Source organism: Equus quagga, chromosome 16 (genome assembly GCF_021613505.1).
Source record: "Equus quagga isolate Etosha38 chromosome 16, UCLA_HA_Equagga_1.0, whole genome shotgun sequence".
NCBI classification, from domain to species: Eukaryota; Metazoa; Chordata; class Mammalia; order Perissodactyla; family Equidae; genus Equus; species Equus quagga.
The window spans coordinates 172,820-194,755 of record NC_060282.1 but is presented as its reverse complement, the minus strand read 5'-3'; the positions used below and the strand labels follow the sequence as shown (position 1 = coordinate 194,755).

The 21,936-nt window shown below is 48.0% G+C and overlaps 1 protein-coding gene across 1 annotated transcript; it reads right to left on the bottom strand.

The window, feature by feature from the left end:
- Positions 1-860: 860 nt before the first annotated feature.
- On the bottom strand, positions 861-16,774 carry ZNF16 (zinc finger protein 16). Its single transcript, XM_046642073.1, has 3 exons — positions 16,645-16,774; positions 13,860-14,064; positions 861-2,971 (listed from the first exon to the last, which is right to left on the bottom strand). The coding sequence occupies exons 2-3, from the start codon at positions 14,053-14,055 to the stop codon at positions 1,206-1,208; spliced, it is 1,962 nt and encodes a 653-aa protein (XP_046498029.1). The 5' UTR covers positions 14,056-14,064; positions 16,645-16,774; the 3' UTR covers positions 861-1,205.
- Positions 16,775-21,936: the final 5,162 nt, after the last annotated feature.

The following is a 21,936-nucleotide window of genomic DNA, read 5'->3' as shown; positions in this document are numbered from 1 at the left end:
CTGATGGGCCAACCTTTGCATCCTTGAGTCAACTCTTCCACACTTTCTTCTTTCTTCAAACCTCCCACTTCTTCCCCATCTGTGACTGACAGCCTTGCCTCTACTTCCTTGAAAACATAGAAGTCAAACACTTACCTTCCCACCATAACTACCAAACCTGACCTCATCTGCCTATTTCCTCCTGGAACAATGCAGGAGATGCTCCACCCACCCATCCATCCATCCATCCTATGACACCCCCAGGTTGGGACTTGGTGGCTGGCATACAGGGGCTTCCCTCATGGCAGACATGTTGCTTCTGGGCCAAGATGCCCCTGCTCAGGGAGCAGGAGCACAGCTCTGGGAAACTGAGGGGGGGGGGGGGGGGGCGCGGTCCTGGCACCTAGCGAGTGCTCCATAAATGTCTAGTGATGAATGGACCTGGGAAAAAACTGAGCCTGGGAGCTTGTGGGGAGAACAAGACGGGCACAGAGAGAGCTGGCCTCTGCAGGGCTGACAGCTGGGACCATGAGGCACAGAACTGGAGGCTGGGAAACAGCCGAATGCATAATTGTGCAGCAGCCCCAAGTGGGGCCATGGGGACCTGAGTCACAGTGGAGCTGTGAGGAGAAAGCAGGACCTGAGACTGCAGATGGACACAAAGGAAAGGGAACAGTGGGGGAGTCCTGTGTGCAATTACAGAAAGAATAGGAAAGGAGGAGGAATTGGTGGTAATGAGTACACACCACCTCTGGGGGAGGGTGACAGCAAGCAGACCTGAAAACTCTCAGCCTGACTTTTTGTAAACAGAATATCAATTACAGCCACTGACAAAAAACTCATTCCTTATGTCTAATTACCACACAACAGAATTACTGTGGTTATCCTGAACCAAACGTCAGTTTACTTTTTTGGTTACGTTTGATTACAGTAATAAACTCTATTCATGAATATGCAGCCTCTATCATCTTTTCCCACCTAACAAATATGGCAGTCTGATGATAAAATGTAAAACAAAACAAAGAAGAAACAAGAGGGCACATGAGGCAGGAGTGACAGCAGGGGGAAGGAGGGAAGGGAGCCTGTAAAGGATGTCTCAAAAGAAGGCCCAGCTTTGTGGATGGAGAGACGTGGCGTGGAGGGCAGCGGGTGGGCCTGGCTTCAGGTCTGGGAGCTTGGAGAGGCTGAGACACGGCCAGTGAGCTGGAGGGAGAGCACACTCAGTTTCACTCCCTGGTGTGGATCAGCTGGTGCTTGACCAACTTCGACCGCTGGCTGAAGGCTTTCCCACAAGCAGTGCAGTCGTAGGGCTTCACCCCAGTGTGAATCCTCTGGTGCTGGATAAGGACTGAACGCTGGCTGAAGGACTTCCCACACTCATTGCACTTATAGGGCCTCTCACCAGTGTGGATTATCTGATGCTGAATAAGGTGTGAACTCTGACTGAAGCCCTTACCACATTCAACACACATGTACGGCTTCTCCCCAGTGTGAACTTTCTGGTGGTGGATGAGGTTTGAGCTTCGATTGAAGGTTTTACCACACTGGTTACACTCATGGGGCTTCAATCCATTATGGATTCTCTGATGCTGAATGAGAGTTGAGCTCTGGCTGAAGGTTTTCCCACATTCAGTACATTCATAGGGTTTCTCTCCAGTGTGAACTCGCTGGTGGAGGATAAGGTTGGAGCTGCGACCGAACGTCTTCCCGCACTCGTGACACTCGTAGGGCTTGTCGCCTGTGTGGACGCCCTGATGCTGAATGAGGGCTGAGCTGTGGCTGAAGGCCTTCCCGCAGACGCCACACTCATATGGCTTCTCCCCTGTGTGGATTATCTGGTGCTTTCTGAGCACCGAGCTGTAACTGAAGGCTTTCCCACACACACTACACACGTGAGGCTTTTCTCCAGTGTGAATTCTCCGGTGCTGAATGAGGCTCGAACTCTGACTGAAGGCCTTTCCGCAGTCACTGCACTTATAGGGTTTCTCTCCAGTGTGGACCCTGTGGTGCTTAATGAGATTGGAGACCCGGCTGAAGGGTTTGCCGCACTCGTTACACTCATAAGGTCTCTCTCCAGTGTGGACCCGCTGATGCTTCCGCAGGTGTGAGCTCTGGCTGAAAGCTTTCCCACACTCATTGCACTCAAAAGGCTTCTCGCCTGTGTGGATCCTGTGGTGTTTAATGAGGTTTGAGCTCCGCCTGAAGGCCTTCCCACATTCACTGCACACGTACGGCTTCTCCCCGGAGTGGATTCTCTGATGCTGGATGAGGTTTGAGCTCCGCCTGAAGGCCTTCCCACATTCGCTGCACTCGTAGGGCTTCTCACTCACGTGGGACTTCTGGTGCTTTTTAAGGCTCGAGCTCTGGCTGAAAGCCTTTCCACATTCACTGCACACATAAGGCTTCTCTCCACCATGGTTCACCTGGTGCCTCACGAGGTTTGAGTGCACACTGAAGACCTTCCCACATACACTGCACTCATACGGCTTCTCACGCACATGAGACCTCTGATGATTCCTAAGAACTGAGTTCTGGCTGAAGGTTTTCCCACACTCATTGCAAATGAATGGGCTTTCAGCTGTGCGAAGCCCCTCACAGCTAAACAGGTCCACGCCGTGTTGGAAGCTCTGGCCACACAGGTCGTACGGAGGCAGTCTCTCTTCCACAGGGACTCCCGGATATGCCACTGGGTTTGGGCTCAGACTGAAGTTTCTCTCAAAATCATCCGAGTCCAGCTCACTCTCTCCTAAAGGGCCCTTAGGAAGCACGGCCACTGGTGTGAAGTCCCCCTTCCGGCAGAGGGACTGCACCCGTGTCTCGTCATCAGGGACTCCCCAGTCTCTTTCTAACACATCGTCACAGAGTTCTCCAAGCTCAGGTGCCTGGGAAACATCACTGGTATAGTTTTCTGACATTCCTGCCTGTAGTTCCAAATTCTCAGAAACTTCCTCCTTCTGAAGAAATTCCTTGCCTTCAGTCCTGGTGTCCCAATCTGAAATGACAAACAAAGTCACTTGGAAGGAAACAGGAAAATACACAGGTGAGTCTAGGGGTGTGGGACCCACTGGGGGTGGTAGTCCCAGATCTCCTGAGGGGGCCAGGGAGGGGCTGTGAGAGCTCCGAGAGGATAAGGCTGCCGAGCAACGAAGACTGACCCTCAGCCCCATCTCAGAAAATCACCAGCAATCTCCATACTGGTTCAGGCCAAAATCCTAGTGCCCCTCAGCTGCCTTCCTTTTGCCTGCAGCAGGTCATCAGCGAGTCCTGTCAGCTCTACCTGGAGTGTGTTCCACACCCAGGTGCTCACCCCTCCCATGTGCACAGGGAAAGCAGTACACACTTTGCCTTACACTGTTGAACGCTCTACTCCTTTTTCTTGACCACAATGCATGGTGTCAGTTTCTCAAGCCTCCATTTGTCCTCCTAGTGCCAACTAACGGCATTCAGACTTTGCCTGAGGAGTTGCCAGTGTGGGGGGTGGGCCCGCCACCAGCAGGTGCAAGGAGCCCCCTCCCTTCAGAAAAGCAGAGCTGGTTCTGGAGGTGTGGTGGGCTGAGGGCTGTGCTGGGGACTTGTGTGAAGCATCAGAGTCTGTCTCATTCAACAGGGGCCCCTTCAGAGGCCTTGCCCTGCCAAAGCCACTATTACCCCTTAAGACCCGCTAAGAGTCCTGACTGGGTTAGCTGGGCGATTTCACGCTATGCTACAATGCTGAAGTGGCTGCATCTCTCTGGGAAGGTGGAGACATGCACAAGGCTCCTCGCCACACCAGAAGGGCTTCGGCACCTCGCCCTTCTCTCTTCCCGCCTGAAGGAACAAGGAAACGCTCGCTCTCCTGGATCTCTCACCTCAGCGAAGATCCTGAGTCTCCGTCTCATTGAAGTTGAACCCCTTATCCATGCCACTGCCGCCTTTCCTGCCTGGACACTGAGCAGCTTACCTGGTCCCCCACCTTCCCCTCATGCCCAGACAGCCCGGTGACACCAGGTACTCCAAGACTCTCCCAGGCCCTCCCAAGCTCATACCCACCTCTCCTCCCGCTGTGCCCTCAGCAGGTGGACACGCTCACCTCAGGATCCACCTGCTGAACAGCCTCCCCGGATGGTTCTCACGCTCCCCTTCCCTCCCTCCTGGCCTCTGCTCAGATACCTCACTGGAGCGCCTCCTCTGGCCATCTCCTGTACAACCCCCATCGCTCCCTGACAGGGCTCCGTGTCCTGGGTCTGGGCAGCCACTCGTCTGGCTGCAGTCAGTAGCGCTCAGTGGGTGGGTGAAAGACCCCCACCACACAGCCTCCTTGGGCCCATGGCCCTCTGACCTGCCCCTCAGTTTGGGCCAACACTGCCTGGAACTTCTCCTGCCTCATATGGATGCCTCTATTCTCCTTGGAGTCACCAGAGTGATCTCAAGGCAGACCTGGCTGGTCACATGCTCAGCATGTCTCAGATGTGCACACATCTGGTGCTGATACTTCACATTCCAGTCACCTGCATGGAGTCTGTGCCAGGCCTCTCTCCTATGTGGGTGACGTGCTTTACCTTCCTGCTGACCCTGGGGCAGGCCCACTGCCACACGCTGCACACAGGCTGACCGTGTCCTCCAGTGAGCCTCAGTCCCTCAGGCTGGGAGCCCTGCCTCAGGGTGTCTAGGAAATGCCCACATGCTGCTAGGCTCCCAGGAGTCACAAAGGGAGGGTGCAGCAGGAAACAAGGGTCTGGACAGGATGGCCTGGGGCTCACTATGCCCCCTGTTGCCCCCAGCAACTGACCCAGGGAGCCCCCCCTCTCTTCTTGCTGCATGTGGAGAAAGGACCAGAAGGGGATGACACACACAGGAGTCAGCAGAGCTTTCCTGTAAAGGGTCACAGAGGACCCTTTTGAGGCTTTGTGGCTGTATGCTCTCTGTCACATGGTCTGCTTTCTAACAACCCTTAAAAACTCTCAAAACCAGTCTTTGCTCACAGCTCATAAAAAACCACTGGCCAGCTGGATGTGGCCTGCAGCCATAGTCTGCTGAGCCCTGACTGAGACAGTCACTTGTGTGGCTCAGGTGGCGGCAATGGAAACAGTCCTGGGGCCTGAGCCACTGTCGGCCTAGAAGTCTTTTATTTAGACAGGAAAGGAAAGTGAGTCCTGTGGGTGAGGAAGGTGAAGTCACTTTGGATTTTTTAAATCTGATGTAATTCTCTGCAACATAAGAACTCTTGGAAGAAATAATGAAAGTTCCTCTTTTGAAAAGAAATACAAAACCAGAAATATGGTTTTCCTTAAGAAAATCTAAAAAAACAAAAAATCCAGTAAAATTTGGGTTTAAAGGCAAAGCAAAAGATTTGAAGGCAAACACAGTTGCTTGCACTGTCCTTGCTGACCCCACAACTGACACCAACTGGACAAAAGAATGAGGACTCTGAGCCCTTCTAGGACACACTAAACCTACGGCGTCAACCAAGAAGAATGCTCACTGAAGACCTTCATGATGAGTAGCTTCCAGGTTTGTGAAAAACAACTTTAGATAAGTACCCAAGTGAAAGCCAAGCTTGGGCGAATGCCACGTGTGCCTGTGGTCACAGGATGCTGCCAGTGGCACAGCAGCAACTGCACCCCCCAGTGCCTCACTGAGCCACCTGCCTTACCGACCCCCAGGTGCCCCTGCACATTCAGGTGGGGGCTCCACTAATCTTCCATCTCTCACACAGCAGCTTTTGTTTCATTGTACGTAATAATTTATTGAGGTGAAATTCACAAACATAAAATTAACTGTTTTAAATAAACAATTCAGGGCGAGCCCCGGTGGCCTAGTGGTTAAGTTCGGCAGGGTTCGCCTTGGTGGTCTGGGTTTGGTTCCTGGTGTGGACCTACACCACTCGCCAGTAGCCATGCTGTGGCAGTGGCTCACATGCAAAAAGAGGAAGACTGCACAGATGTTAGCTCAGGGCGAATCTTCCTCAGAAAAAAACCAACCAAACAAAAAAACAAACAATTCAGTGGCATTTAGTACATTTACAGTGCCGTGTAATCACCACCTCTATCTAGTTCCCAAACACTCCCGGCACTCTAGAGCAATGCCTCTTTCCCATCACAGTTATCTCCATGCCTCCCCACCTCAGCTCCTGGCAACCATCAATCTGCATTTTGCCTCTCTGGATTTATCTCCTCCTGACATCTCATGGATGCAATCATATCATGTGACTTTTTGTGCCTGGATTCTTTCACTTAGCCTAACGTTTTTGAAGGTTTGTCTGCATTGCAGCATGTATCAGTGCTTCATTCCTTTTTATGGCTGGACAATATTCCAGTGCATGGATATACCACATTTTGTTTATCCATTCATCTACTGGTGAACATCTGGGCTGTCTGCACCTTTTAGCTATTGTGAATAGTGCTGCTGTGAACATGATACACATGTACTTGCTGGAGCACCTGTCTTCAATTCTTTGGTACATATCTAGCAGTGGAAGTGCTGGGTCATACGGTAATGCTGTTTAAACTTTAGAGGAACTGCCAAATTGTGTTCCACAGTGGCTGCATCATTTTACACTACCACCAGCAGTGTACTAGGGTTCCAATTTCTTCACACCCTTCAAAACACTTGTTACTTATAATCATTCTAGGGTACAGGAAGTGGTAATCTCATTGTGGTTTTGACTTGCATTTCTCAAATGACTAATGAATTTGAGCATCTTTTCATTTGCTTGTTGACCATTTGTGTATTTTCTTTGGAAAAATGTTTATTCAAGTACTTTGCCCATTTTTAAATTGGGTTGTTTGTCTCTTGTTGTTGAGTTGTTAGAATTATTTATATATTCTGGGTACTACACCCTCACTAGATACGCAATTTGCAAAGATTTCCTTCCATTCTGTAGGATGTCTTCTCACTTTCTTGATAATGTCCTTTGATGCCCAGAAGTTTTAAATTTTGATGAAGTCCAATTTACCTATCTTCTTCTTTTTGCTCATGCTTTTGGTATTGTATCTAAGAATCCACTGCCAAACGCAAGGTTATGAAAATTCACCTGTTTTCTTCTAAGAGTTTTACGACTTTAGTTATTATATTTAGGTTGTTGGACCATTTTGAGTTAAGTTTTATCTATGTGTGAGGTAGGGGTACAAGTTCATTCTTTTGCATGTGGATATTCACTTGTCTCAGCACTGTTTGTTGAAGAGACTTATCTTTCTGCAATGAATGGTCTTGGCAACCTTGTTGAAAATCCATTGGGCACAGATGTATGGGTTTACTTCTAGACTCTGAATTCTATGCCACTGATCTGCATGTCTATCCTTACGTCAGTACCAAATTGTTTTGATTACTGCAGGTTTGTAGTAAGTTTTGAAACTGGGGAGTATGAGTCCTCCAGCTTTGTTCTTTTTCAAGCTTGTTTTCGCTACCTGGGGCCCCTTGTAATTCCATATGAATTTGAGGATCAACTTTCCTGCTTCTGTAAAAAAGCCTGTTGGTGTTTTGATAGGGATTGTATCAAATCTGGAGATTGCTCTAGACAGCACTGACATCACAGCACTATGCAGTCCAACTCGTGGACATGTGATGTCTTCCCAATTCTTTAGGTATTCTTTAATTTCTCTTGGCAATGCTTTGTAGTTCTCAGCAAACAAATCTTTCACCTCCTTGGTTAAATTTATTTGTAGGGTTTTTTTCCTTTTTGATGCTATTATAAAAGAATTGGTTTTCTTAATTTCCTTTTTGGACTACTCATTGCTGCTGTATAGAAACACATGTGATTTTGTGTGTTGACCCATACCCTGAAATTTTGCTGAATTCATTTATTAGCTCTAGTAGCCTTTTAACAGATTCCTTGGGATTTTCTATATATGGGATCATGTCTTATGCAAACAAAGATAGTGTTACTTCTTTCTTCCCAATTTAAATGTCTTGTCTTTCTTTCTCTTGCCTGACTGCTCAGGTTAGAACTTCCAGTACAATGTTGAATAGCAGTGGTGAAAGCAGGCATATTTTCCTGATCTTAGGGGAAAAGCTTTAAATCTTTCACCATTGTGTATGATGCTGGTTGTGGGTTTCTCATGAATGCCCTTTATCATATTGAGGAGATTCCTTTGTATTATGAGTTTTCTGAGTATTTTTTTTAATCATGAAATGGTGTTTGATTTTGTCAAATACTTTTTCTGCATCCAGATTGTGGTTTGTTCTCTTCATTCTATTAACATGGTAAATGACACTGACGGATTTTCTTATGCTGAGCCACTCTTGTATTCCAGGGTTATTACCCATGTAGTCATGGTGTAAAATACTTTTAATATGCTGCTGGATTCTGTTTGCTTGTATTTTGTTGAGGGTGTTACATCCATAGCCATAAAAGATCTTGATATGTAACTTTCTTTTCTTGTGATGTCTTTATTTGGCTTTCCTTGCTCTTCTAAATTTTATAAGGGTTTGAGAAAAATTGGTATTAATTCTCCCTTAAATGTTTGGTAGAATTTACCAGTGAAGCCATTTGGTCCTGGGCTTTTCTTTGTTAAGAGGGTTTTTATTACTGATTCAATCTTTAATTGCCACAGGTCTGTTCAGAGTTCCTGCCTATTCTTGAGTCACTTTTGGTAATTTGTGTGTTTTTTTAAGATTGGCATCTAACATCTGCTGCCAATCTGTTTTTTCTTCTTCTTTTCCCCAAACCCACCCACTACATAGTTGTATATTCCAGCTGTAGGTCCCTTCTGGTTGCGCTATGTGAGAGACACCTCAGCATGGCTTGATGAGTGGTGTCATGTCTGTGCCCAGGATCTCAACTGGTGAAACCCTGGCCGCCGAAGCAGAGCATGTGAACTTAACCACTCAGCCACGGGGCTGATCCTGTTAATTTCCGTGGTTTTTTTAAAAAGGATCTTATTTTTCCTTTTTCTTCCCAAAGCCCCCCAGTAATAGTTGTGTATTTTTTGTTGTGGGTTCTTCTAGTTGTAACATGTGGGACGCCACCCCAGCATGGCTCAGTGAGCAGTGCCATGTCCATGCCCAGAATCCAAACTGGTGAAACCCTGGGTCACTGTAGCGGAGGATGCAGACTTAACCACTTGGCCACAGGGCTGGCCCCTAATTTGTGTTTTTTTAGGAATTTATCTCTTTCATCTATGTTATCTAATTTGTTGGTGTACAACTGTTAACAGTATTCTCTCATATTCCTCTTCACTTCTGTAAGGTTGGTAGTAATGTCCCCATTTTAACTTCTGATTTTTGTTGTCTTTTTTCTTTGTCAAAGGTTTGTCAATTTCATTGATCTTTTCAAAAAATCAACATTGATCCTTTACTGTTTTTCTATTTTACTTCATTTATCTCTGCTCTAACATTTATTTCCTTCCTCCTGATAGCCTTGGGTTTAGTTTGCTCTTCTTTTTTGTAGTTCTTTAAGATGTAAAGTTCAGTACTGATCAATCTTCCTTTTTTATGTAGGCTTTTATGGCTATAAGTTTCCCCTTTGGCACTGCCTTCCCTGCATCCCGTAAGTTGTACTGGTATTTTGTGCTTTTGTTCTCATTTGTCTGTAGGTATTTTCTAATTTCCCTTGGCATTTCTTGTTTGATTCTTTGGCTGAGAGTGTGTTGTTTTTATTCCTACATATTTGTGAATTTTCCAATTTTCCTGCTGTTATTGGTTGGAGATGAGACTTTAAATGTTTTCAATCTTCTTATCAATATACAATGTCCTTCTTTCTCTTGTAACAGTTTTTGACTTAGTTTATTTTGTCTGACATTTGCGAAGTCACCCCAGCTCTCTTTTGGTACTATTTGCAGGCATATCTTTTTTCACTTTAAACTTATGTGTGTCTTTGCATCTAAAGCAAGCCTTCTGTACACAGCACACAGCTGAGTCATGCCTGTTCGCCCATTCTGTAATATCTGCCTTTGACTGGACAGTTTAAGGCATTTACATGTGACGTAACCACCAGTAAGGGAGGACTCACTTCTGCCATTCGCTGTTCGTTTTGACCTTTTACCTCTTTATCCCTCATTTCCTCTATTGCTGTCTTCCTTTGGGTTCAGTTTATTTTGTGCAGTGTACCATTGTGATTTTCTTCTTTCTTCCTGTTCTGTATAGTTTAAGACACTTTCTTAGTGGTATCGTGGGGATTACAATTAACATCTTAACATCCTAAAACAATCTAGTTTGTTTCCCCAGCTGTTTTCCCTCTCTAGCTTTACTGAAATACAGCTGACATATAATACTGTGTAAGTTTAAGGTGTACAATGTGACGATTGGATATATGATTATATGGAAAATGATTATCACCGTAACATTAATTAACATCTATCACCTACATAGGTACTTTTTTTTGTGGTAAGGATTTTTAAGATCTACTCTCTTAGCAGTTTTCAAGTATATAATACAGTATTGTTAACTACAGTCACCATGCTGTAATTAGATCCCCAAAATAAAACCATCAAGTTTGAATTGATACCAACTCAGTTACAACAGCATACAAAACTCTGCTTCTATACAGCTCTGTTCCTCCCTTTGTGCTGTTGTCACAAATGCATCTTTATATGTTGTGTGTTCAATAACATAGATTTATAATTATTTTTATGCATTTGTCTTTTACATCATGTAGGAAATAACAAGTGGAATTATAAACCAAAAACACAGTAATACCAGCTTTTATATTTCCCTTGCTAGTTACCTGTACTGGAGATCTTTATTTCTTTGTATGGCTTTGAGTCCCTGTCTAGTGTCCTTTCATCTTAACCTGTAGGATTCCCTTTAGCATGTTTTGTAGGGCAGGTCTATTGGTAACAAATATCCTCAGCTTCTGTTTATCTGGGAATGTCTTAATTTCTCCTTCATTTTGGAGGATAATGTTACCAGATAAAGAACTCTTGGTTGAGGTTGTTTTCTCTCAGCACTTTAAATATGTCATCCCATTACCTTCTGACCTCCATGGGTCCTGATGAGAAACTGGCTGTTAATCTTATTGAGGATCCCTTATATGAGATGGGTGCTTCTCTGTTTTTGTTTTCAACAATTTGATTATAGTGAGTCTTGATGTGGATCTCTGAATCTATCCCAGTTGGAGTTTGTCGAGCTTTCTGGATGTGTAGATTTAATGTCTTTCATCAAACTTGAGATGTTTTGGCCATTATTTCTTTAAATATTCTTTCTGCTCCTTTCTCTCTCTTTCCTCCTTCTTGGACTCTCCTAATGCATATATTGGTTTGCTTGATGGTATCCCACAGGTCGGTTAGGCTGTTCATTTTTCTTCAACATTTTTGTTTTTAACATTAGCCCTGAGCTAACATCTGCTGCCAATCCTCCTCTTTTTTTGCTGAGGAAGATCGGCCCTGAGCTAACATCTGTGCTCATTTTCCTCTACTTTATATGTGGGACACCTACCACAGCACGGCTTGCTGAGCGGTGCCATGTCCGCACCCAGGATCCAAACTGGCGAACCCTGGGCCGCTGAAGTGGAACGTGTGATTTAACCACTGTGCCACCAGGCCAGACCCTTCAACTTTTCTTCTTGCTGCTCCTCAGAGTGGACAATTTCAATTCTCCCATCTTCAAGTTCTCTGGTTTTCTACTGCCTGCTCAAATCTGCTGCTGAAGCCCTCTAGTGGATTTTTCATTTTAGTTATTGTACTTTTCAACTGTAGAATTTCTATTCTGTTCCTTTCTATAATTATATATAACATAAATTATATTTTTTATAGTTATATAAATATAAATCATATACTTCTAACTACATAAATTTAAAGTCTTCTATTGACAGTCTCATTTTGTTTTCCTGGTTTCCTTGAGTTCTCTCTACGTTTCCTTTTAGCTCTTTGACCACATTTAAGACAGTTGATTTAAAGTCTGTCAAGAAGCTATGCTTTTTCAGGGACAATAACTGGCATAATTTCTCTTCCTTTGAATGGGTTGGCCATATTTTCCTGCGTCTTTGTGTTCTTGGCTAGACATCTGAATATATACTGTGGTAACTCTGTAAATCACTCTCTCCCTCCTCCAGGGTTTTCTGTTCTTGAGTGTTGAAGGCTACAGTTGTCTGTTCATTTAGTGACTTTCCAAACTGTTTTTGCAAGGACTGCATTCCTTGTCCTGTGTGGTCACTGAGGTCTCTGTTTCTCTAGCTTGTGTTCCGCTAGTGTTTTGACAGAGATTTCCTTGAACACCAACATTCAAAGAAAAATAATCATCTCTCACAGTCTCTGTGGACTGGCTCTGTGCTGGGGCGCCTCTCCAACATCATTTATGACTCTGCCTCAGCTTCCTGCCTTCACAGGTCCTGGAGATCAGCCAGAGGTGAAGCTACAACCTTCATAGGTCTTTTGTGAGCACACATCCTGTCTTTCCTAAATTCCCTGATGTATGAGGGGGTCTTGGAATGCCCTCATCTCCCCAGCTTTCCCTCCTAGGCTTTACATGGTTAACTGTACTGTTAGGTGATGTTGCCAGTGGCTGTGGGGTTTTAGTTCACCTTACAATGTTGTTTGAGCCCACTGCTTTTCTGCCTTGAGTAAGTTCTGAGTTGGGCAAAACAGAGATGAGCACTTTGCATCAAACCTTAATCTAATCCTACACACGTTAGAACAAACAAAATAATTTCTGAATAAGGTCTGCTCTGTTCCCAGTAGAACCAGGGTCCCACACTGGGAATGCAGGCTGCTCACTTTAAGACTGCTACTGAGCCAGGGAGTGTTTGGGGCATGAACAAGTAAAAACACCACAAAGCTCTCCTGCCATTTTTAAGTTGCCTTTTTCTTTCTCTCTGGTGAGGAAGACTGGCCCTGAGCCAACATTGGTGCCCATCCTCCTCCATTTTGTATATGGGACGCTGCCACATCACAGCTGGATGGGCGGTGCTTAGGTCTGTGCCCAGGATCTGAACCCGTGAACCCCAGGCTACTAAAGCAGGGCACGCGAACTTAACTACTATGCCACTGGGCTGGCCCCATAAGTAGCCTTTTTCTTGATTCAGCATTCTCTTAGTTGCTGTAAACCTGACTTTCAGATTTCTGACAAAGTTGGTCCTGACAGTTTCTGCTTGTATTTTTATGTTTATGTGGAGGAACGAGTGTTCGGAACTGCCTACTCTACTAATTTGCTCTGCAATGGCTTTTTAAATATGAGGTACCATCAACCTGGTGTTTTTCTGGAGCAAGGTCCTGGCCTCCCTCCCATTCTCTGCCTGGCATCCCTTTGGCCATCTGGTTGACATTCTGCCTCTGCCCAAGACAGTCAGCAGGTCTGTCTCTCAGGGACACTTTCTGGGGTCTCTCACTCTCTATCCACTGCCTTCCTCCAGCACACCCAGGACTGAACTGCACCATCTCTGCCCTTAGGCCAACCTTTCCTGGCCACACAGGGTCTGACTAGGATGTCACAGGATGCTACAGAGGCACCACCCAGATGTCCTGGCTGTAATTACAGGTGCCATGTAGTTAATAGTGTCCTCTTGTAAAACAGCCACTGTCAAGTGTCAGTAAGGAAAGCTTAATGCTGAGTATCCATCCTAATCACTGCTGAGGGTCCACAAGAGGTGAGCCAGAAAGCCTTCAGGGAGGACCCTCTGATAGGCTTCTGAAGGGGATGGGAGCAGCTGGGCAGTGTGAGTGCAGCCAGGAGGGAACAGAACCAAGGCCTGGATTATGGCAGAACTCTGAGGTCATAGGACCACCACCAGCCTGGTGGTTGGGCTAAACAAGGCACAGCTGATGACCATCATGACGACCCCTCTATGCCAGGGGGGAAACTAGTGTCCTGCTTAGGGTGCCAGGGGCCAGGTAACTTCCTCGCTGACCTCCAGTCTTGGCCTCTCAAGTCCACAAGGCACCCCACCCCTAATGATGACAGAGACACCTCCTGGGGGTGGACGAGGTCCCCCAGAGGGAAGGCACCAGTGAGGAACTTGCTCCCAATACCTGGCTGCTGATGGTGATGGGAGGTGGTTCTTGGCTCAGTGTTGCCACAGCAGAGGGGACCACGGAGGGCAGATCCAGGGTGGGTCACACTGGGAGCATCACTCACACAGGCCTGGGCTGTGGGGGTCCAAGGGGATGGTCCAGGAACCGAGGGCTCCATTTCTGTCTCTTCGGGGCGAGCTCTGAGGCTGGGCATGGCTGGGACCTGGAGACCAGCAAGGACATAGGTGAGTGTGCAGAGGGGCTAGCTCCAGGGGCCCATCCTCCCACCAGGCAGGGGTCTCTTCCTCCACCCTGTAGCCCAGACCTGAGTACGGTGTGGCGCTGGGTGTCAGGGACCAATGCCACATTCCCTGATCCTGGACCCAGGGGGAGGGGGAGCCAGCCATGGGGACACAGACTCCCGAGCCAGGGCCACAGATAGGAATAGGTAAGATGCTGACCCAGGGCAAGATGAGCACACAGTGCCCTGTGGGCACCTCCTGGAAGGGCCAAGGCCTGCCATGATAGAAGAGCAGCCCCCACAAAGCCTGCACCCTCGTTCCTGACACAGCACCCTGAGGGTGGACCACCAGCCTCCCACACAGCAGGGGCAGCAGTTTCAGAAGCTGGGCAGCGTGTGCGGCAGATGTGCAGTTAGTCATTCCAGTGGTCAGGTCTGTCTGAGTTGTGCCCTCCTGACAGCACCCACAGAGGCTGTCCCTGTCTCCACTCTCTTGGGCTGTCCTCCCATTGCACCAGCAGCTCCCTCCCAGGCTCCTCCTCACCTCCCTCTTCGTGCTGGTGCCCCACGGTTCACTTTTGCATCTATACCAACTTCCTTGGTTAATTTGTCCAGTCCTGAGGCATCAACATCCCTTATCCTGTGAAAACTGCCAAACCTGGGCTCATCTCCAGTCCTAACTGCTCCCTGAGCAGGAAACAGGGCATTTCCACCCGGACACAAGTTGGGTCCCCCACATGGACGGAGTTACTGATTCCCCCCACCACTCCCACTGCCTTCGCTCTGTACAAATGCACCATGCCCTGTCCAGCGGCCCACCCAGGAGTGTGGTGGCACCCCTTGGCCCCTTATTCACACTGCACCATTGACAGCTACCACTGACCCCTCTACCCTTTAGGGGTAGAGAAGATGAGGCAGGAAATTTTGTCAGAAGCCCATTGTGGACACTGCCTTCCAATCTAAGGACTGGATTTCTCCTCTTGGACATGCATTTTGTGTTTCCCAAACACCCACCACACACCAGGGTCTGTTTTGGGGATGGTGTGAGGACACAGCAGTGACCATCCTCCTCAGGGACCTTAGCGAGGAGACAGGTCATAGCAAATACATCAGTAAGGTGGGCAAGAGCTCTGGGCAGAGGCAGCAGTCAAGGGGCAGAGCCCTGGGGCAGGTGGGGGCATTTAGACCAGGCCCAGAGAAGGAGGCTTAGGACAAGTCTGGTTAGAAAGGTGGGAGAAGGTAGAGGGGAAATGGGATAGAGGTGTGGGCAGAGCTCAGGGGCAGGGGCATGGCAGGAAAGACTATAAGAGGCCAAGGTTGCCTGATGAATGGGAGGCGCTGGCCACACTTCGCTAGCAGGAGACAGAACTGACCGAACATCTCAGGGAGACTGACCTGGCCCTGGTGCCCAGAGGGACGGCACAGGGCAGGCAGAGCACCGACTTAAGGCGTCCCTCTGGGCGGCAGCAGAACTGAGCAGGTGCCGCGGCCATGGGGGACCTTCAGTATCCCTCTCCAGAGGGAAGACTCTATCATAGGCAATACTTATTTAGTTAATTTTATTTTAAAATTCCTGAAATCATTATCACTGTCACTGAACAGGTGCAGTAAGATGGCTCAAAATCCAAAAGGTAAAAAAGGACTTATGGCGAAACACCTCCCTGCCGGCCACTCAGCTCCCCTTCCCAACTTCTAATTCACCCTTCCAGATTATTCTAAGCCTACACAAGCAAAAAAAAAAAAAAAAATATATATATATAATATATATATGTATATATATATACACACCTATATATATTTCTTTATTTTTTTTATTATAAACTGTACCCAACTATGTTCGCTTTACATCCTGTTTTTTCACCTCAGTACACGTCGGCTCTGGCTCGGGGACTGACACCAACCTGTGACAGACAGAATGCCCCTCCCCACCACGTCCACACCGAATCCCCGGACCTGTGGTCACGCTCCACCACACAGCAGCACAGACTGTGCAGAGGGAGCGAAGGGGACGGGCCTGGACTGTCCTGGTGGCCCCCATCTAAGCGCATGAGCTGCTGTGACTCTGAGACGCAGAGACCCGTGCAAGGACTGGGCCTCCAGGAGCGAAGGACGGTCAGCGAGGAAACATGCACTTCGGTGCAAGAACTCAAGGCACCGGACTCTCCCGGCTGAGGGCTCAACCCGGCGCCGAACAGAGACGACTGGAAGGACCGCAGGACGGCCCGGCCCTCGCGGGCCCGCTCCATGGGGGAGAACGGACTCCCCCGTCCCGAGTCCGCCACCGCCGGGCCCTCCGGGCGGGACGCCCGGCCCTGAACGGCAGCCCCACGTCTCGCCCGGCTCGGGCCGCTCCCGCGTGAGCGCCGAACGCCCGCGGCCCCTCCAGCGCCGCCCCTCGCGCCGGGACACCACTCACCGCACACCCGCCCCGCGCTCCGCAGCGGCCTCGCGCGCAGGCCCGCCACCAGCCCCCGGCCAGCGCCCGCTCGGCCGCCCCCGCGCCCCTCCGCAGCCCCCGCGACCCCCGCCCGTCCGAGCCTGGACCGCGGGCCCGGAACCCACCGCGGCGGCAGCGGAGTCCCGCGGGCGCGGGGTCGGCAACCTGGAGCCCGGTCTGCGCGAAGGCCCCTACTCCGGGGGTCGCTCTGCGAAGGGCGCACCGGCTGCAGCCCCGAAGCCGCAAGGCCCCGAGGCGGACCCCGGAAGTCCCGCCCCGACTTCCGGAACGCGGGCACGCCCCGCCCCGGCCAGCGTAGCCGCTCTAGGCGGTGGGAGGCCTGGGGTCGAGTGTATCCATGCAACTAACGAGATGACAACTAGCTGCGGAAGATGACCTGTTAGAAATGGGGGGAGAACCAGATATGCCGCTGTCGTGGGGCCTGGATACCGGGTACCTAGAGTCGAACAGGCTGTAGATTGATAAGCACATGGAGATATATGTAGAAGAAAGGAATCCCGCCGTCAGCAAGTGATTCGACAGACAGATGGAAAAGCCAAAATTCCTTGAATAGGAATTTCGTGGGACATTTACAAAAATTCATTATACACTTAGACATAGAGAATACAAATATTCTGTATTTTACAGGCGGATAAAACTATCAAAATTAGAAATACATGATAAAAAGTTGACCAAAAACACGTTAACTGTTGGAATTTACGAGACAGTGTCTACATAACCTTTGAATCAAAAATGATATTAGCTGGAAAATTACAGACTATTTACAAAGCAATGAAAAGAAAACATCTCATTCTCACACCTATGAAACTCACTGTAAAATATATAATATTCCCTGAATGTTTTTTAGAGAAAAATATATAAGTATATCACCTTAAATACATTTTCATTATTAAAGAAGACAAAAGCAGGGGCCAGCCCAGTAGTGCAGCGGTTAAGTGCACACATTCTGCTTCAGCGGCCCAGGGTTTGCTGGTTAGGATCCGGGGGACGGACATGGCACCGCTTGGCAAGCCATGCTGTGGTAGGCATCCCACATAGAAAGTAGAGGAAAATGGGCACGGATGTTAGCTCAGGGCCAATCTTCCAAAAAAAAAAAAAAAAAAATGACAAAAGCATTTATCTTAAGAAGCTAGAAAAAGGAACAATACATCTCTGTGCACCAGCAATAACATATCAGATAATGTAACAAAAAATGAAATGTCCTCCACAACAGCAAGAAAAACTATAAAACACTGGGAATTAACAAAGAGCACTCTAGGCCAAAGAGAGAACACTTTGAAAACTCTAGTAAAGGACACAGAAGATGATCTATCAATGGAGAGAGATTTCTTGCTCTTGGATGGGACAATTTAGTATTTCAAGGATGTAAAATTTCCCCCAATTTAACCTACAGATTTACTGCAATCCAATCAAACTTCTACCTGAATTTTTAGGAGGAAACTCAAAATGTGTATAGAAAAAGAAACATCAGTGAATTGCCAAATCAACCTAAAAAGGGAAGGAGAGGGTGTGCTATCAGTATTGGCACAGAATTGACAAACAGCAAAACAGCACAGTGAAGAGCTCAGTGACAGACTTTTGTACAGATGGAAATTTAATAGATGATAAAAGTGGCACCACACTCAATGGCCAAAGGGTGGGTTGTTTGGTAGAAGGTGTGAGCAAATGAGCTCACTCAATGGAGAAAAACAGAACCGGATTCCTACCCAACAACACACACAATGGTCATCTCTAAATGAGCTAAAGACCTAAATATGAACCATAAAGAAATGAGATTAGCAGAAAAAAATACACAGGAAATATTTTTGAGACCCTGGGTTGGAAGAGATGCTCTGCTGATTAGCCATCAGAGAATTGCAAATTAAATGACAAGGAGATACCACTTCACACTGCTGGGCTGGAAAAGTTAGAAGCCTGGATAATACCAGTGTTAGCACTTGAGGTTCAAATATTTTTCTCTCATGTAAAATCACAAGTTTGTATGGCAGTTCCCCTAGACAGTGATCAGGGACCCAGGTGCCTCCCCTGGATGTTCTGCTGGCTGACTTGGAGGAGAATGGATAATAGGGATGACAGTTGCTTCTGCCACAGCCTTTCCATGTGGCTACCTGCTGCATCATGATGCTACCTCTGGCCAAGAGGAACAATCCACAGTCCCGTCCAGTCCCTAATGCCTCTTCATCCAGTCCCTCTGGACAAGGTGCAGCCTCTCCACCAGGTCCTAGAACTGAAGGGCAAGTCGCCTGCCCCTACACACCCAGCTTGCAGTGTGGAGAAGGAGGAGGAAACACATAGCAGCATTCGGTCTGCTGGCAGTGTCTAAGAATAAGTCTGGCATGTGGTTATTGTGTACACTGCATAGTTGTGTTGAATGCAAAGTTTTCACATATGTAAGCGAGCCTAGCAGTCGTCTTTTGCAGGGTCTGCAGCGTCCTCCCATGGGCACCTCTGTATAAATGCTGGAGACCCTTTCCCTGGCAGGGCAGGGAGCTGTGGGACAGCACCCTCGTGCCCAAACTCAGCTACGGGAGGAAGTCCCTCGGCTCTGGGCCTCATCAGGTCTGACCTGACCCTCTGCGGGGCTTCCTTGTCCATGATCCCCATACCTACTTTCAAAGCGATGTGAGAGGCTACCCTGGGCAAGGCTGCACAGCTTTGCAGAGGTTTCCTGATTGGCAGTTGGAGGCCTGGGTCAGCTTTTTGGCTACACACTTCTATTCAGCTCCAGATTCAAATGCCCCATCTAGTCTTGGGTTTAAGTCTGAAGACCCTTATCTTTTATTTATTGGCTTCTATGTGCTCACCATCCTCCTCTATCTCTCTAGCTCAATATGGCTCCCTTGAGGCCACCTGTATTGACAAACTCAGGTGAGATGGCAGCCTGAACTTGGCCATTCATCCACCAAGTATTTACAGAATTACCTTCCATGCACAAGACACAGGCCCATTCTCTGTGGGCAGGACCATCTTCATGGGCGTTAGATCTGTGCAGTGACAAGGGCTCTGTGCTTAGAAGGGCAAAAGCTTGGTTTAATGCTGGACTGATCCCTGTTATCTGGCCAAGAACTCTGAGTATTTGGGAGGATTGTGGGGCACATTGGCTGCCTCTTCAGAGCCTTGCTTTCTCAAAGCTTCATGTGGGGTTCAGAAGAAGCTGGTGTTTTCAGCCTTGTGGGGCCCACTTACCAGACTCCGGGTGAGAACAGATCCATAGCCACAGGCAGAGGGAAATCCCCTTGTCCAGCTGTGCTCTCTTCCACCTGCACTTCTGTCTGCCTTCTTCTAGCCCGCATCTCTAGGATGGCTTTGCTGAAAGTGGCAAGAAGTAACCAACACTTGCCAACATTTCGAACTATTTTCAACCATTTCCTCTAGGGCTATAGTTTTAGTCACATGTAGTCTACTCCTAATATATCACAAGAAAGAGTCATACCAAGTGCTTTTCCATGCATAGCAGGGGTTGCCAGCTTTCCACTTGTAACACCTGTGCCCTCATGGCCTGATCACTGAGCCAACTCCACATGTATTAGGTTGTGTTTTGGCACTGCCCTACTTCCAGGTATCAAATTCTTAATTAGTTAGAATAAAGCTCAGCTGATGTAAAGAGGCTCAACACTAACACCGGCTTCAGCAAGGCAGAGAGCTGTTCAGAAATAGTTTTTACACCTGTGACAGTCCATGTCGGGGGGGTGGGGGGGTGGGGGGGGATGGTGGCTGTCCTGAAGATGGAGGGGCACAGGCCCCTTCCACCTGAGAACTCCACCCTCCCCAGAGCATGGCCATCACCTGTGTGGCCAAAGATGCCGCACTACCACATCCCATCTCAGCCAGTTGGAAAAGGAAAAGGTGAGACCTTGAGGACACACTGAGAAGATGCACACATCCCTCCGCCCATGGCCCACATGCCACATCTCACTGCAGCACAGCTTAGAATCGTCATTTTTGTCTGAATGGGCAAATACTCAGCTAAAATTCTATTTCTAAAAAGGATAGGGAGAATGGAAAGATAGTAAGGGACAACCAGCAGATTCTGCACATCTACTGCAAGAGAAAAATAACACAATAAATACAACACCAGGAAGCAACATCAGAAATTATAAGGGGAAAAAACAGATAAAGATGGCCAAGACAAGGTCTTAAGAAAACACAGCAAAAATCCACTATAATGTGCTGAGTGAAAAACACACTTGAATTAAGTATGATAGATCCTTTGTTCCGATGCCGGTTTTTGTGATGGCCACTGGGACGTGTGGTGAAAGTACCTTCCACGTGACCCAGCAGTCACAGACTAGGCATTACTGCTGTGCTCACTGACCCTGTGACCTTGAACACTAATTCCCGGGGTGCTGACCGTCAAATTTTGAAGTAGCCTATGCCCAAGAAGACAGGCTCCTACAAGGTCCCTTTGCTCCTCCCTTCAACACTACGACCTGGGCTCCTATTTCCCAGCTGAGCAAACTCTCCTGAGAGAGCCTAAAGTGGCAACGGACGGACCTTGACCCTTTAGAGAGAAGGTAATTAAAATCCTCTGTTATTCCAGGTCCCCTCTCCCCAGCTTCCCCATGGATTTCCAGGCCCCGTGCAGCACAGAGTTCACCCGGGAGGGAGAAGCATAAGGAAAATGATGTGATAGCAGCCTTGTGGGGAGGGACAGAAGGACTATCGGAAGTCAGGGATGTGGGGAAATGGGATGCTTGCTGGCCCATCTGCCCCGTCTGTTCCCTTCCCTCCAGGATGCACTTCTCACCTCTTGACTCTCACAGGGACCTGCACAAGCTCCCCTTTGAGAGTCAGAAGATGGGGAAGATCTCTCTGGTGGGGGTCACTGCCCACTCCTGTTAACTTGTAAAACCTCAAAATGAGTTTATTTGGGAATAACCAAAAGAATTGCATTTTGGGATGTGCATGCCATGACAAACCATAGGCAAATCCAGAAAAGAAAGGAGGGGAGCTGACTTTATAGAGAAAAAGGGGAGAGGGAGGGGCTGTTCTAAAGGAAAGGCCATGAAGGGAGAGTAAGAGTTCTGGGTGGCACTGGCTTCTCATTGGCTGGGCTGTGGCATTTCTCATTGGCTGTGCTGTGCTGTTTCTCATTGGCTGAGCTGCAGTGTTTCTCATTGGCCGAGCTGTGGCATTTCTCATTGGCTGTGCTGTGCTGTTTCTCATTGGCTGAGCTGCAGTGTTTCTCATTGGCTGAGCTGCAGCATCTCTCATTGGCTGAGCTGTGGTGTTTCTCATTGGCTGAGTTGTGGTGTTGCTCATTGGCTGAGCTGTGACATTTCTCATTGCCTGAGCTGTGGTGTTTCTCATTGGCTGAGCTGCAGTGTTTCTCATTGGCTGAGCTGTGGTGTTTCTCATTGGCTGAGCTGTGGTGTTTCTCATTGGCTGAGCTGTGG